The sequence below is a fragment of the Gracilinanus agilis genome, chromosome 4 (assembly GCF_016433145.1).
Source record: "Gracilinanus agilis isolate LMUSP501 chromosome 4, AgileGrace, whole genome shotgun sequence".
NCBI lineage: Eukaryota > Metazoa > Chordata > Mammalia > Didelphimorphia > Didelphidae > Gracilinanus > Gracilinanus agilis.
The window spans coordinates 437,633,320-437,647,743 of NC_058133.1; the positions used below are offsets into that span (position 1 = coordinate 437,633,320).

At 35.0% G+C, this 14,424-nt stretch overlaps 1 protein-coding gene across 2 annotated transcripts in view; it reads left to right on the top strand.

The window, feature by feature from the left end:
* Positions 1–2,044: 2,044 nt before the first annotated feature.
* FAM120B (family with sequence similarity 120B) overlaps positions 2,045–14,424 on the top strand; it is a 122,462-nt gene continuing 110,082 nt past the window's right edge. Inside the window, exons 1-2 of one of the 2 annotated variants that reach the window (XM_044671932.1) lie at positions 2,045–3,067; positions 11,445–11,625. In XM_044671932.1, the coding sequence (XP_044527867.1) occupies positions 2,054–3,067; positions 11,445–11,625 (1,195 nt within the window). In that variant the 5' untranslated portion in view covers positions 2,045–2,053. The remainder of the gene's footprint in view (positions 3,068–11,444; positions 11,626–14,424) is intronic. The other variant, XM_044671931.1, reaches the window with a different exon arrangement.

The window sequence follows — 14,424 nt, forward strand, 5'->3', positions numbered from 1 at the left end:
TTGTTTTTATTTAACCAAATTCACTAAGTAGCTTCCATTGGACCCTACATCCCTTCTTAAATAAAGATAACACCTTGTGATATATTTATTTCGCCAAGGTATTGTGAACATAAATCACTAGCTATGTTCCACTTTTAGAGATAGCCTAAGGAGAAAATAGGATTTATGATGTGGATTCTATGCAATAACCCAGTTTATATGTTAGATTCTTATAGAATGACATATATTTGGATAAAATCTGAGACCTTATGCACAATTTGGCTACATAGGGAATTTAGTTTTATGTATGTGTATTCATAGATAGCTATAAATACAGATTATGTATAATTGTTATATCGAGATTCCAATGTACATTCAGGTTTTGAAAGAAATATATCTGTGTACAATGTACTATATTGCCATCATTGCTAAAATTTTTAATATACCATTAATGTCAATAGTTTATTCATATCTTTCCTTAAATGTCATGGATAGTATTCAGTCAATAATTTATAATAGTTAATGCTTCCTGTTAGCATTTTTGCTTAACCGAGTGGCTTATTTGTTAACTCTTAATTGTTCTTCTTAGAACTATTAGCATAGCAAAACAGTTTTTTCCAAATTTAGCAGTTATAAAATTACTTAATTTTTGGTTCCTTAAATGTTATTTTTAAAAAACATCTTTTTGATAAGATGAGAAGCCCCTAAAAGAGACTTAGTTCTCAGTCAAATAAATTATTAGGTAGAGATTTAAAATGTTGGTAGTACAGTAATTTCCTGATTACGGATGGACCATTATTATCTGATTAAATGTATATATTTAATGGTCTGCTCAGATTTTTTTTCAAATGCGAATTTTAAAGTTTTGGGTTTTTTTTTCTAAAATTAAAAAAAAAAACTACCAATGGGTACATTTTCCATAAAAATCAGGTTCTTTTTTATGCTGTTATATTAGGGAAATGGAAGTAGCATCCGCTCTGGATTCAGAAGACTGTGGCTCACATTCCACCTCTAAGGATTACTTATCTTTGTGATCTTGGGCAAGTTATTTAATGTCTCTTGGCCTTAGTTTCCTCACCTGTAAAATAAAGAGTAGATGGCCTCTGAGGCTCTTTCAGTTTTAGACTTATGATCTTATATATTACTCAGTTCTGACAACCATTTTAACATGTGGCTTATTTATTGATTTATTTTTTTAAACCTTTGCCTTCTATCTTAGAATTACTACTGTGTATTAGTTCCAAGGTAGAAGAGTGGTAAGAGCTAGGCAATGGGGGTTAAGTGACTTGCCCAGGATCACACAGCTCAGAAGTGTCTGAAGCCAGATTTAAGCCTAGGACCTCCCATCTTTAGGCCTGGTTCTCAATCCACTGAGCTATCCAGCTGGCCCAACATGTGGATTTTTTTTAAAAATCACTGTTTCTAGGGGGCAGTTGGGTGGCTTAGTGGATTGAGAACTAGGCCTAAAGATGGGAGGTCCTAGGCTCAAATCTGGCTTCAGACACTTCTGAGCTGTGTGATCCTGGGCAAGTCACTTAACCCCCATTGCCTAGCTCTTACCACTCTTCTGCCTTAGAACCAATACACAGTATTGATTCTAAGATGGAAGGTAAGGGTTTAAAAAAAAAATCTCTGTTTCTATTTAAAATGCCTAGAATTGAGACATTGACTTTTTGAAAAATATATTTTTGTTTTACTTTTTAGTTTAAGAATTTGTTGAAGCACTAGTTTTAATGGAGGCCTTAAAAGATTACTATTGTCCTTCCTGAATTCCAACCCAAGTGATTATAAAGGATCTCCCAAACGTCTTAGTGCAATTTTGAGCTTTAATAGCTATATTTTATTTATATAGAGTTCCCTATTAATATGATAATCTTCACTTTATATCTGAAACCTCCCAAAGTTCTTAACAAGTACATAATTTCATCTTAGGTAATGCTAGCCCTCAGCAGAAGAATAACTTTGAATATTATTGTACATTTGATTTAAAAGAGACTTTCTTGGTTGTGTTAAAATAAGATGAATGATTAATCATATTTATTTTTATTTTCAGATTAATACCAAGATTTCAACAATGGGTGTGAAAGGTTTACAAGGATTTGTAGGAAATGCCTGTCCCAGTGTATGTACAGTAGTAAATTTGAAAGAAATGGCAGAAAAATATCAGATTCACCATCCTGGATGCACTCCTGTAATTGTTGTTGATGCCATGTGCTGTCTTAAACATTGGTATACACCCAAATCTTGGGTTTGTGGTGGCCAGTGGCAGGAATACCTTGCTATCTTACAAGATTTCATTAAAGCTTTTAATACAGCAGGCATCAAGTTGGTATTCTTCTTCGATGGTGTAGTAGAACAGAATAAGAGGCATGAATGGGTGAAACGGAGACTCAGGAACAACAAGGAGATATCTAGAATCTTTCAGTTCATCAAGACCCATAGGCAACAACCAAGCAGGGATATGTTCTTCATTCCCTCAGGGCTGGCTACATTTACTCATTTTGCTCTAAAATCTCTGGGTCAGGAAACTGTGTGTTCATTACGAGAGGCGGACTATGAAGTAGCTTCTTATGGGCTTCAAAATAACTGCCTGGGAATTCTTGGAGAAGATACCGACTATCTCATCTATAATACATGTCCTTACTTTTCTATTAATAAGCTCTGCCTTGACAGGCTTGTTACTGTTATGTTCTCAAGAGAGAACCTTTGCCATAGCCTGGGCCTTAGTATAACAGATCTTCCTCTCTTGGCCTGCATACTGGGCAATGATACGGTTCCAGAAGGCATGTTGGAAAATTTTCGACAAAAATGCCTGTCTGGTTATCCCTTTGCTAAACAGAACAATGACAAAAGGACTAACACAATCCTAGCTGTGGCAGACTACATATCTAGAGTTCTCCACTCACAGCAAGGGATGAAAGACCTAGAAGAAATGTTACCTTTGGGAAGAAACAAAACTCTGTTTTGTAGGGGCATATTGTCCTATCTCCTGCCTGGGCAACAGTCTCCCTGGCTTCTTGAAATATCCAGCTTGGAAACATCAGACAAGCAAGAAGTAACCATGTGTTCAGACCCAGAGATCTTACAGGTACTTGGATGTATTCACCCAAATTTAATACGTGGATTAAAAATAGCATTATACAAATATTTGTTGTATAGCTGCTTTGTGCAAGGCCATGTTTGGGGCCCTTTAAGGATAAGGGGTTAGGGGTAGACAGAGGATACACAAAAAAGTAAGGTCTCTTCTCTGCCTTTCAAAACCTTAAAGTTTAGTTAGAGAGATGAGACAAGTACACATGAATTGTTCATTAAAAATACAAAGCGGTATTTAATACTGCTGGAATAAATGGTATAGAAAACAGTACTTCCAAAAGAGGAGCTTTCATCTTGGGCTAGTATAGGCAGGAAAATCTTGATGAAGCTTTTAGGTTGGGTAATTGAATAGACAGAAGATGGATTCTAGGCTGGAAGTGGGGCATGAGTGAAAAATGTAGAGACCAGAATATGCAAGATGTGTTTGTGGAACAATGAAGGGAACAATGTGGTTTCCCCAGGGGAGTTATGGGTTAAGAGTTTTTGTAGGAGAGCTATGAAAGATAGGTTGGAAATGTAGGTTGGGATAAGAATGTATGGGGTATTGAAAGTCTGACTAAGATGTTTGGCATTTATTCTGTAGGTAATGAGGAACCCTTGAAGGTCTTTGATGAGGGGAGATTCTTGATAAAGTGATGTTTTCAGAATTTAGTGATGTTGCACTTAAGAATCTCAGAGAGGGAGACATTAGAGGTAGGAAGATGGGATGGGATAGGATAATGGTGGTAATTCAGATGTGAAAGGGTAAGGGCCTAAATTAGAATGTGAAAGACTTCACAGAAGAAGAATTAGAAGGGAATGCTAACTGATTACATAACTAGGCAGTAAGAGAAAGGGATCAGGAGAAACTTAAGTATGAAAGAAATAAGGAAGGTACATGAAGCTGTTTTGAAAAAAATAAGTTGTTTGATATTGGGTATGTCAGGTTTAAAGCACCAGCAGGATATCCAATTGGAACTCTTAAGTAAACATTTGAACATGAAGTACTAGATGTTGAGAAAGCAGTTAGGGCTAGAAATACAAATTTGAGAATCATCTGAATAAAGATGATTTTTAAGGCCTCTGAAAATAGATGATACCTCTAAGAAAGAGACAGTAGAGAGCAGAATAGCAGAGAACTGAGAACTGAATTTGGAAAATAGTTACACTTAAAAGGAAATAGAACAGAAAATGATAAAAGGGGTTTTTATGAAGGTAGAGAAACAATTAGGACCGTGTTATGTAATGCCATCAAGGAATTATAAAATTTCCAGATGAAGAGAATGACATGTGGTGATAAGTAAGGCCTATGGAAGGAAAAACATTGGACCTGACAATTAGGAAATCATGAGAGATCTTTGAGAGTGCAGTTTCATTAGCATAGTGGGTTGAAGAACAGCTTATAAGAAATTTAGGAATATAAGGGAATTGAGGTTACGGTCACAGTGAGTACAAACCACATATCTAAAATGTTTGGCATTGAAAGGAAGGAAATAAACAATTGAGATCTGGGTAGCTGCAATAGCAAGTGAAAGTTTTGGATAAGATAGACATGTACTTGTTTGTAGGTGGAGGGAAGAAGCCAGTAGAGGGAGTTTGAAAATGAGAGAAAAGGGGGGGTGGGGGGAAAGAGGAAATAAAATCTATAAGAGGCCAGAGGAAGAAAGGACAGACATGAAGGCAAAAAGATTTTAGAAAAAAAGGAGAGGTACCTTCCTCTGAGAAAAGATCAGAGAATTGGGATAGAGAGAGAAATGTTTTGAGGTAGTCAGGAAGATAAATAAGGGACTTGTGAATGTTAGCAGAATAGGCAAAGTCACCTAAGCATTTGGCAAGCATTTATTTATTAAGCACATTCTATGTGCCAGGTACCAGTTTGGCAGTGGGGATACAAACAAGAATGAAAACATTTCCTGTCCCTCTCTCTCCTGGGAGAAACATGGGCAAAGATAAGTAAGCACAAAAAATACAAAGTGTTTTGATGAGAGTGAACCTCAACAACTAGGGTGATCAATAAAGGCTATGTATAGGTGACATTGAGCATTGGAGTGTGGGATTCCAATAGATGAAGGTGAGAAGGGGAAGCATTTCTAGCAAAGAAAACAGTCTATACAAAAGCTTGGAAGCAGAAGATGGAATGTGTATAGGGAAGAACAAACAGGCTTTGGGGGCTAGAATGTAGAGAATTTAAAGAAGACTACTGTGAAATAGTGGAAAGGATGCTAGAACAAAAGAATTTATTTTATTCTAGATCTAATAAAGAGCTTCCTTTAGAATAAGAAAGTGATAGAATCACAGAATTTGAGATCTGGAAGAAACTTCATTTGCTTACTTAACATATACACAAAAGAAGTCCCCACTAAGAAATACTTAGCAAATGTTCAAACTCTGCTCAAGGGACTTCAGTGTGGAGAGACTCAGTATACCACCGGAGGCAGCCCTGTCTGCTTTTGGACAGCCCTAATTATTAGGAAGTTTTTCCTGAAGCCAATCCTAAATTTGCTTCTTGGCAGCTTTGACCCATTACCCTAGTCCTGCCCTCGAGGGCAAAAAAGAACACTTCTAATGGTCTCTTCCCAATAACAACAGTCCTTCAATTGCCGAAGCAGCCTTTTTAAAATTTAATTATTTTAGAATATTTTTCCATAGCCAATATGCAGTTCAACTGGGTTTTACATGTATCATTGATCAAAACCTATTTCCATATTATTAATATTTGCAATAGAGTGATCATTTAGAGTCTACATCCCCAATCATGTTCCCATTGAACCATGTGATCAAGGAAACGTTTTTTCTTCTGTGTTTCTGCTCCCACAGTTCTTTCTCTGGATGTAGATAGTGTTCTTTCTCTTAAGTCCCTCAGAATTATCTTGTATCATTGTGTTGCTGCTAGTGGAGAAGTCTATTGCATTCGATTATGCCACAGTGTATCTTTCTGTGTACAGTGTTCTCCTAGTTCTGCTCCTTTCACTCGAGGCAGCCTTCTTGTACCCTTTGAGTCTTCTGTAGGCAAAACAAGCTCAGTTCTGTCTACTGAGCCTCAAATGACATGGACTCAAGGGCCTTCACCATCCTCGACACCCTCTTAGATAGTTTCCGACGAATTAATGTCTTTCTTAAAACTGTGGCACCCATGACAGAACATATGTTCAGATTTGTGCTTTAGGGATATTAATTTGCCAGCTTTGTGGATGTTAGATTAAAGAGGGGAAAGACTAGAAGCAACAAAAAAAAAAAAAAAAAAAAAAAAACATTTAAGCTACTGCATTGGTCAAGTAGAACAAAGATGAGTGCCTGAACCAAGGTGATTGTATGAATGGAGAGAAGGGTAAAGGAATAGGGTGATAAAGATGCTGTGGAAGCAGAATTGAGAGCACTTGGCAACTAACTGGGTGTGAGGAGTGAAGGAAAGGGAAAAACCGAAGACTTCAATTGAATGAAGATTTGCTATAGGGGGTAGATATAAGAAACCATCACATATTTTTCTTGAGGCATATGTTATAAAGAGGTGCCATCTCTCCTTATTTGATCTAGTTATTTTTTTGTGTTTTAAAACAAGAATTTGGAATTGCTTAGCCAAGTTAGACAATGATAAAAATCTCCAAGACCAAAAATGTTTTAGAAGTAGATTAATAGTTATATATACTTAATGAATTAAACACCAGCTTTTCCATTCAGTCTGCGGATCAAGCAAGAAATGTTCATATTCCTTGCACATAGTAGACTCTAAATATTTGTTGAATTAATAGTAATTCAACAAATAACTTCAATTGCAGTTTAACTGGGATCTAGTTTTATTCCTAAAACTTTTCCCATTGATACCACAATTAAAACAAAACAAATTTGTAATATCAGTTCAACACATATCTGTGGGAGGGATATAAATAGCATCAAATAAATCTGCCTTCTGTGATTTCCTAAAGAAAAATAATTAGAATTACTATTTAAATCATTTAGAGTTTGTAGTCTAATTATTTAGATTACCTTCTGGTGACATTTTATTCAAGAAAACTGGGGATAGAGGTGTACTAATTCATAAATATGATAGGGGTGCCTTTATGATGGATTGCTGTTTATAATCAGTTTTTTACAGTATGTGAAATATGAACAGCATAGTACAACTAGCACTAGAGTTAATATCAATAAACAAGCCTGATATTGGCAGTAGTTTTGAAGCTTAATACCTATGCCCATGGACAAATTAATTAGTATCTTTGATCCTTACCACCTTCTTCTATAAAATAGACAAATTATATTATTATCACCTAAAAGGTTTGTCCTGAGGAAAATCTTTTGCTACATAAATGTTCATGCAAGTTTTCCAAGTGTCTGAATTCCTTGTGTTTGTTTTTTTCTTACTAATATTCCAATCCATTCCTATTCCATGGTTTAAAGTGCTGCTATCTGTTTTTTAGTATATATAGGATATTTCCTGAACTCTGGTGCTTCTAAAGGACTTCCTCCAATAGTGGCATCACTGGGTCAAAGAGAATGAACAGTTAAGTCACTTTTCTTTGTGGTTCCAAATTTTCCAAAACTAGCTTTCTCACTTTATAAATGAGAAAACTAAAATTTAGAGAGGGTAAGCAGTTTTCTCATAGTTAACACAATTTAGAACTCAGACTTCAGTCTTCTGTCTCTCTTTCCATTTAGTAGAGAGGTAATAAAATTTTCCCTTTAGATCCTGAGTAAAGAATACATTGCCATACCTATTTTTTTGCCAACACAAAATATTATGAGAATAAGCTACATGTGCCCCAAGGATATCCTTAGTGAGGATATTAGAAAAGAAAAGAGACATTCCACAATATTGTCACACATCAAAAGATTTAGAAAATACAAGTACATTTGTTTATTGTTTATTGATTAAAAAAAGACTTTTTTACTCAGGAGAATAAACCACCTCAAAATTTGTGTTCCAACAAAGTATCCCTCATTCCTTAAAAGACAAGGCATAAATTGGGGAAATATTTGTTCCCCATAGTTGTTTGGCACTGTTGTGGAGGAAACTACAGAGTTTAGTTGAAGAAGGAGTCCATATAGATGTCCTCTACATGTTTCTGCTTTTATATATCATGGTGTGGCAAGCCCTGAAACACTTTAGGGTCTTCTAATGGAAATCCATAATTATTCAAAGTAAACTGAAATGCCATCTCCTAAGAGCCCTATCCTGATATGCTAAGTTATCAGTGTTCCCCAGCAAATTTCTTTGTATTTGTAGAGTTTTTTGCATATTTTAAAAATTATCTAATCTTACTCCCTTTAAGATACAGCTCAAATACCACATTCTGTACAATGCCTTTATTGATCCTTTCAAACACTAGTGCTCTCCTTCACCAACTTGTAGTTAATTTTTATTTATTTTGTATGAGCTCATAGGTGTTCATGGTGTGTCTCTCATAGACTATAAGATTTTTAACATCAATAGATATTTCATTTTTTGTGTTTTTATCCCCATTTCCTACATAGTAGCTGACACACAGTAGGCTTATAATAAATGCTTACTAATTATAGATTTATTGTCTCTATGAATGTTATTCTTGGGTTGCCAGAAGAATGTAAACTCGTTTTCATTAATTAATGCTTGTTGAATAAAATCAAAAAAGGGTTTGGCCTAATTTACCACACAGGAAACATCAAGTGGATTAACAATGCCTGTTTCCAATATTAAATGTACATTTGAATGGCCAATTTTATAGAGCTCTTCCATTAATTTATACATCTTGGACATATGGAACTAGACAATGACTTGGGCTCAAAATTGAAGTGGAAGAGAAAACTGAGCCAGAGTGATTGCCTTTATGAAATTACAGTCCCTTTAATGAACCAAAACTTGTCTTCAAACAAAAGTCTACCTTTTTAATGCCAGCATTTTTCCTGTGGTGTCATATGCTTATCCATTGATATCTTGGGGCTATAGCTTGTTGGGTAGACCCACTATTGCAAATTTAGTGGAAGATATGAACAAGGTATGGGCAGACAAGTATAGGTTAAGGTCTCCCTTTTTGGAGAGAAATATTCAAGGCAATGAGAGTGCAGATCCATTGGATTATATTCATCCTAGACTCATAGTAATAAAAAGGACCTCAAGAGCCTGGTAGTAATGGGGAGAAAACACCACATTTGTAGCTACAAGGACTAGGTTCCAGGCCCACCTCTGATTAGCTATATAATCTTACCCAAGCCACTTAATAGCTTTTCCTCTTAAACAAGTAGCCCTTTGTCTCAGTTTACTTATCTGTAAAATATGTGAGTTGAACCAGAAAGTTTATAAAAGCCCTTTATGCTCAGACATTCCTTGATTAGCTCATCTTTATCTGTATAGGTTTTAACCCCACCCCCAGTGAAACAATACTTTGTTAAGGGTGAGGCTGTTTCATTATTAGTCTTTCTATCTCTAGTGCTTCCACTGTAGTAAATCTTTAATATAACTGCTTGTTAAACTACACCACTTTTTATGTGCTTGACTTTAACTCTTTCCTCAGCCTAATCTTGCTGACTATTAGTTATTCTTGCTAATACCTTGATTTGTCTCAGGAAAACCTCCCACCCACCTCCTTATAATTTAATAATTATGTAAAAATCACCTGAATTTGAAGATAGATGTGAAAAGCATCTTCCTAGATCAGTCAGTTAATAAACATTTCTTTAACCACTGACAGAGCCAGGCACTAGGCTAAGCAGTATTGATACAGAGAAAGGCCAAAGTTAGGCCTTTTCCTCAAGCTCAAAATTTTAGGAGGGAGACAACATGCAAACAAATAGAAGGAGCCCAACTCTATACAGAACAAACTGGAAATAATGACCAGAAGAAAGGTTCTAGAAGTAAGAAGAACCAAGAAAGGCTTCCTTTGGATGATGGGATTTAAGTAGGGATCTGAGAGAAGCCAAGAGGCAGAGATGAAAGGGAGAGAATCTTAGACATAAGGGAAATACCCAGTTGGGAAATGTTGTGTCTTGTTTAAGGAATAACAAGAAAGCCTATGTCACTGGATTGAAGAATAATACACAAAGAAGTGTAAGATGTAAGAAGACTGGGGCAGGGGGACACATATGAAGGGCTTTTAGACACCAGAATTTTCCATTTGATCCTAGAAGTTATAGGAACCCCTGGTTCCTTATTGGTGGGGGTGGGAAGTGGCATAATCAAGCTTGTACTTCAGGAAGATCCCTTTGGTGGCTGAGTAGGGCATGAGCTGGAATGGAGAGAGCTACTCATTGCTGGTAGCCCCACCAGCAGACTATCGAAATAGAGCATGAGGCCAGGGTTTAAGAGATGTGGAGAAGGTGGAATCCACAAGCAAGCATTGGCAACAGATTAACTATGGGAGTGGGGGAGGCCAGAGAAAGAGTCTTGGACAGCAAAGTTGTAAGCCTGGGTCTTACAGGAGGATTGTAGTTCCCTTGACAGTAATAGGGAAATATGGAAGGGGAGAGCATTTGGGAGGGAAAGATCTGTTCGGTTTTATACCCATTGAATTTAAGATTTGGCTGATTAAAATGCAGTAGAGGACTAACAACTTCTCTGTAGTAGCAGAAAAGAATATCATATTTCTTGCTATGTTAGCCAGAACTGAAATTTTAGCTGGTGTCTAGTCTACCAAGTAATTGTGCTTTTCTAAGAGGAAGAATAAAAATGTCATCCCTTTTGAAATAATTAAAATGAGACCAATGAAAAAAGACAAAACAGGAAGACAAATTTCATAATTGTGCCCTGAAAAGAGAACAAAAGATACGACTTTTTAAAAAGTTTTCTCTCTTTTAAATCTATATTCTTATCTAAATCTAAATAAGTATTCTTAGTCATCTTCAATTTGTCAGATTGTCAAGTTAACACAGTATTATAATGGATTAAAATTAACTTTAAAATCTATTTTTACATATTGCTGACCTTCAAATTACTAGTCTTACTTTCTTACTTTGGAAAAATAGTACCAGTGAATTAGACTTTACACACTCAAATATCCTTATAACTCTTCTGTGGCTACTTATTAATTCTGTAACCAGACTACCGTATTATTTTATATAACACAAAAAATTCATCTCATAAAATTTATGATATTCACAATTTGCTTAGCATTCATATCTTCAAAACACAAATCAAAGACTTCATGGATATATAGTTTGTATAGCAAGCTGTGAACTTAGCCCTAACACAAGATGAAAATACCTGCTTTGTGGGAAATTATCCTTCAAGATTAAATTCCTCATACTACCATTAACAAAACCTGAAGATTGAATGAGTATTGGTCCATTTTGAAGTTCCCAGCTTTTTTGAGGATACCAGGATTATGGTTGTTTGACTTTGGGGCACAGATTTGGTCTCTTTAAAGCTTATTACTTTATTTATCAAAAGAGAATAGCTCTATTTTGTTTTGTTTAACTTTGAGCAGGTAGCTAAGGAACAACATGTCCGAGCTGAAAGCTACCTGGTCTACAATATCCTAAGCAGTGGAGAGATTGAATGTAGCAACACACTGGAAGATGAATTTGACACAGAACTCCCTGGACAGGCACTTATTTACCGTCCTGCTCGGCAACGTATTTACTCACTCTTGTTGGGAGACAATAAAGGTAGGACTTGGCAGCACTGCATAAAGCTGACATCTAAGAAGCTGGCCTCATCAACTCTAGTACATTCTTTTAATATGTGGAGGCAATTAAATAGGATTTAATTTTTTGGTAAAAATTTTCATTGATGTTTTGCTATATCTGCATAAAATTTAGGATAAGCACTATGAGACATTACACATAATTCATAAGCAATCAAAATTCATTAAAAGAAAATACTTTTTTTCTACAAACTATTACTTTTACATTCTTTAAAAGATTTATTTTGAAAAACATCAAATCTTTTTCTTTTTTAAGAGCACAAGATATGTTTATTATTAAAGGGGAAATATCTATTTAGTCTCAACTCAAAATATTTTTATAAAATAACTTTATCAAATATTGGGCAATTTTTTCTTCCCAAACCTATTTAGAGGCATTGCTTTTTTTTTTTTTTTTTTTTTTTAATTAACAGTATCAGAGGTGAGATTCCCAGATCTTCTTGGGGTCTTATTTCATTTTCTTTATCTATACTGCCCTAGCCTAGTTCCTCTGTATGATATTGGAGATCAAGGGCAGTTCTGCCTCAGTAGAGGAAATTTCCTCAAAGAGGTTGTCTGCCTTATACCAAGGTCATCACAGAGCCAGCCAAATTTTTTTTTAAGCAAAATAATGCCAACCTGCCTTTTTCTTTCTTCATATATGTGTATAATCACTTTTATACATAATTTATGTCAATAAAAATTAAAATATTCTTGAGATTAAATTTTGCTCCACAACTCTTTCTTATATTCTAGCAAGAAGAATAGGAGTTCCTCTAGGAATGGTGATAGTGAATTTGAGAGTAAGCGTAATCATACTTATATGTTTAACAAGACCCAATAGCCATTGTTTAAAAGATGAAGTTAGCGCAAAAGCAGCTTAGAAACACCCAATGTTGGGAGCCAGCCATACTTGTAGGAACCAAGAATCTACCTCAAACTCAAAGCCCTGATGCTAATATTGGCAATGACTAGAGATCACATAGTCCATTTGTGTAAAGTGTAGCCTAAGAAACCTGGATTTCAGCACTGAAGAGAATAACAGGATTTCTTAACCTTTTTTTTTCTTTTAATTTTAGAATTTTTTTTATTTTTCTTAACTTTTTTTGTATCATAGATCCCATTAGCAGCATAGTGAAGCTTATGGCATTTCTCAAAGGTAGTGCTTGTTGCCTCATTCGTAATTGAAATAAATGCTCAATTTAAGTTAGAGGTTAGCAGAAATAAAGAAGAAATTTTTTTTTCCTACTCAAATCCATGGCCTCCTAACATTTATCCCACGCGAAGAACATCTCCTCCATAGGATGTGGCCTGACAGCTACTCTTGCCAAAGTCAACCCACATTGTATGGTACCAATATTATACCTAGAAAATGAACATGTTAGCAAATCCCAGGGTGATAATGTTAGAAATATCTAAATAGAGTCAACTCTTGAATATCTCTCTTGTTTTTCCGAAGCCTTCTTAAAAGTCTTTTTAATTAATTAAATCCCTTGTAGTTCAGGTTTCTCAAACACTTCCCATTGCTCAAGGAATTCAAACTCTTAATGTTTACCCTCAAAAATATAACAAGGAAATAATCATGAGTTAAAAAATAACTCACATAATAAAATGTAAAAAATTATATTAATTTTGACCTCTACAGGTCATCTGTGCCTTCTTGTAGATAATTGAGAATAGGTGGTATTAATTTTTTAACATGATCTTTGTCAAGAAAAATTTCATTTGATATCAAAATATTTCTTTAAATAGAATAAAATAATTATGTTGAATTAAAATTTGTTTTAAATTTGATTTAAAATTTGTGAGATTAGCCGAGTTTTTTAACTTTTTTTCATTCTTTATAAATATAAATTTTGGGGAGACAACTTCATGATCAACAGTAACCCTTCTAGTGCTGCATCTCTAAAGTTATTCACACTATCTCAGCTTAAGGTCCTTCTAGCTCTTAAAGATTCAATAAATTATTCTCTGATTGCTTTTGACTTCTCATATACCATATTTTGAAAATAAATGACCAGGGCAGGTAGGTGGCTCAGTGGAAAGAGAGCCAGTCCTGAAGAAGGGAGACTGGGTTAAAATCTGATCTCAGATACTTCCTAGATATGTGACCCTGGGCAAGTCACTTAACCCCAGTTGTCTAGCCCTTACTGCTCTTTTGCCTTAAAACCTATTCTTGTGTCAATTCTAAGACAGAAGATAAAGGGTAAAAAAAAAAAAAAAAAGTGAAATTATTACTGGTATTGCTTCATTCTTGTTGCTTATTTACACTATTTTTTAAGTATTCTTCACTTATACTAAACCAACTTTTAGATGCCAATTAAATTCTTAACTTAATTAAATTTGTGAAGAAATAATGTTTTTAGAGAGGTTGTGGTAGAAAGAATGGTAGATTTGGGTTTGAATCCTGCCCTCATACTTACTACCTATATGATCTCTGGGGAAATCCTTTTACTTCACTAAATCTCAGTTTCCTCATCTATAAAATGTAGTACTTCCTCACAGGATTGCTCTGAAAACCAAATATAATAATGTGCATAAAATGCTGAGTAGATAATAAAGTGCTAAATAAATGTCAGATATTTGTTGTTTTTAATAATAATAATATTAACCAACATTTATATTACATTCCTCATATACAAATATCCTTATCTCCATTTTGCAGATGAGAAATGGTCTTGGCTTAAGGGACTTGCCCTGAGACACATAGTAGTAGAGTCAGGTATCAAACACAGACCTTCTGATAACAAATCTAGTGCGCTTTTTATCAAAATAGAGTCTC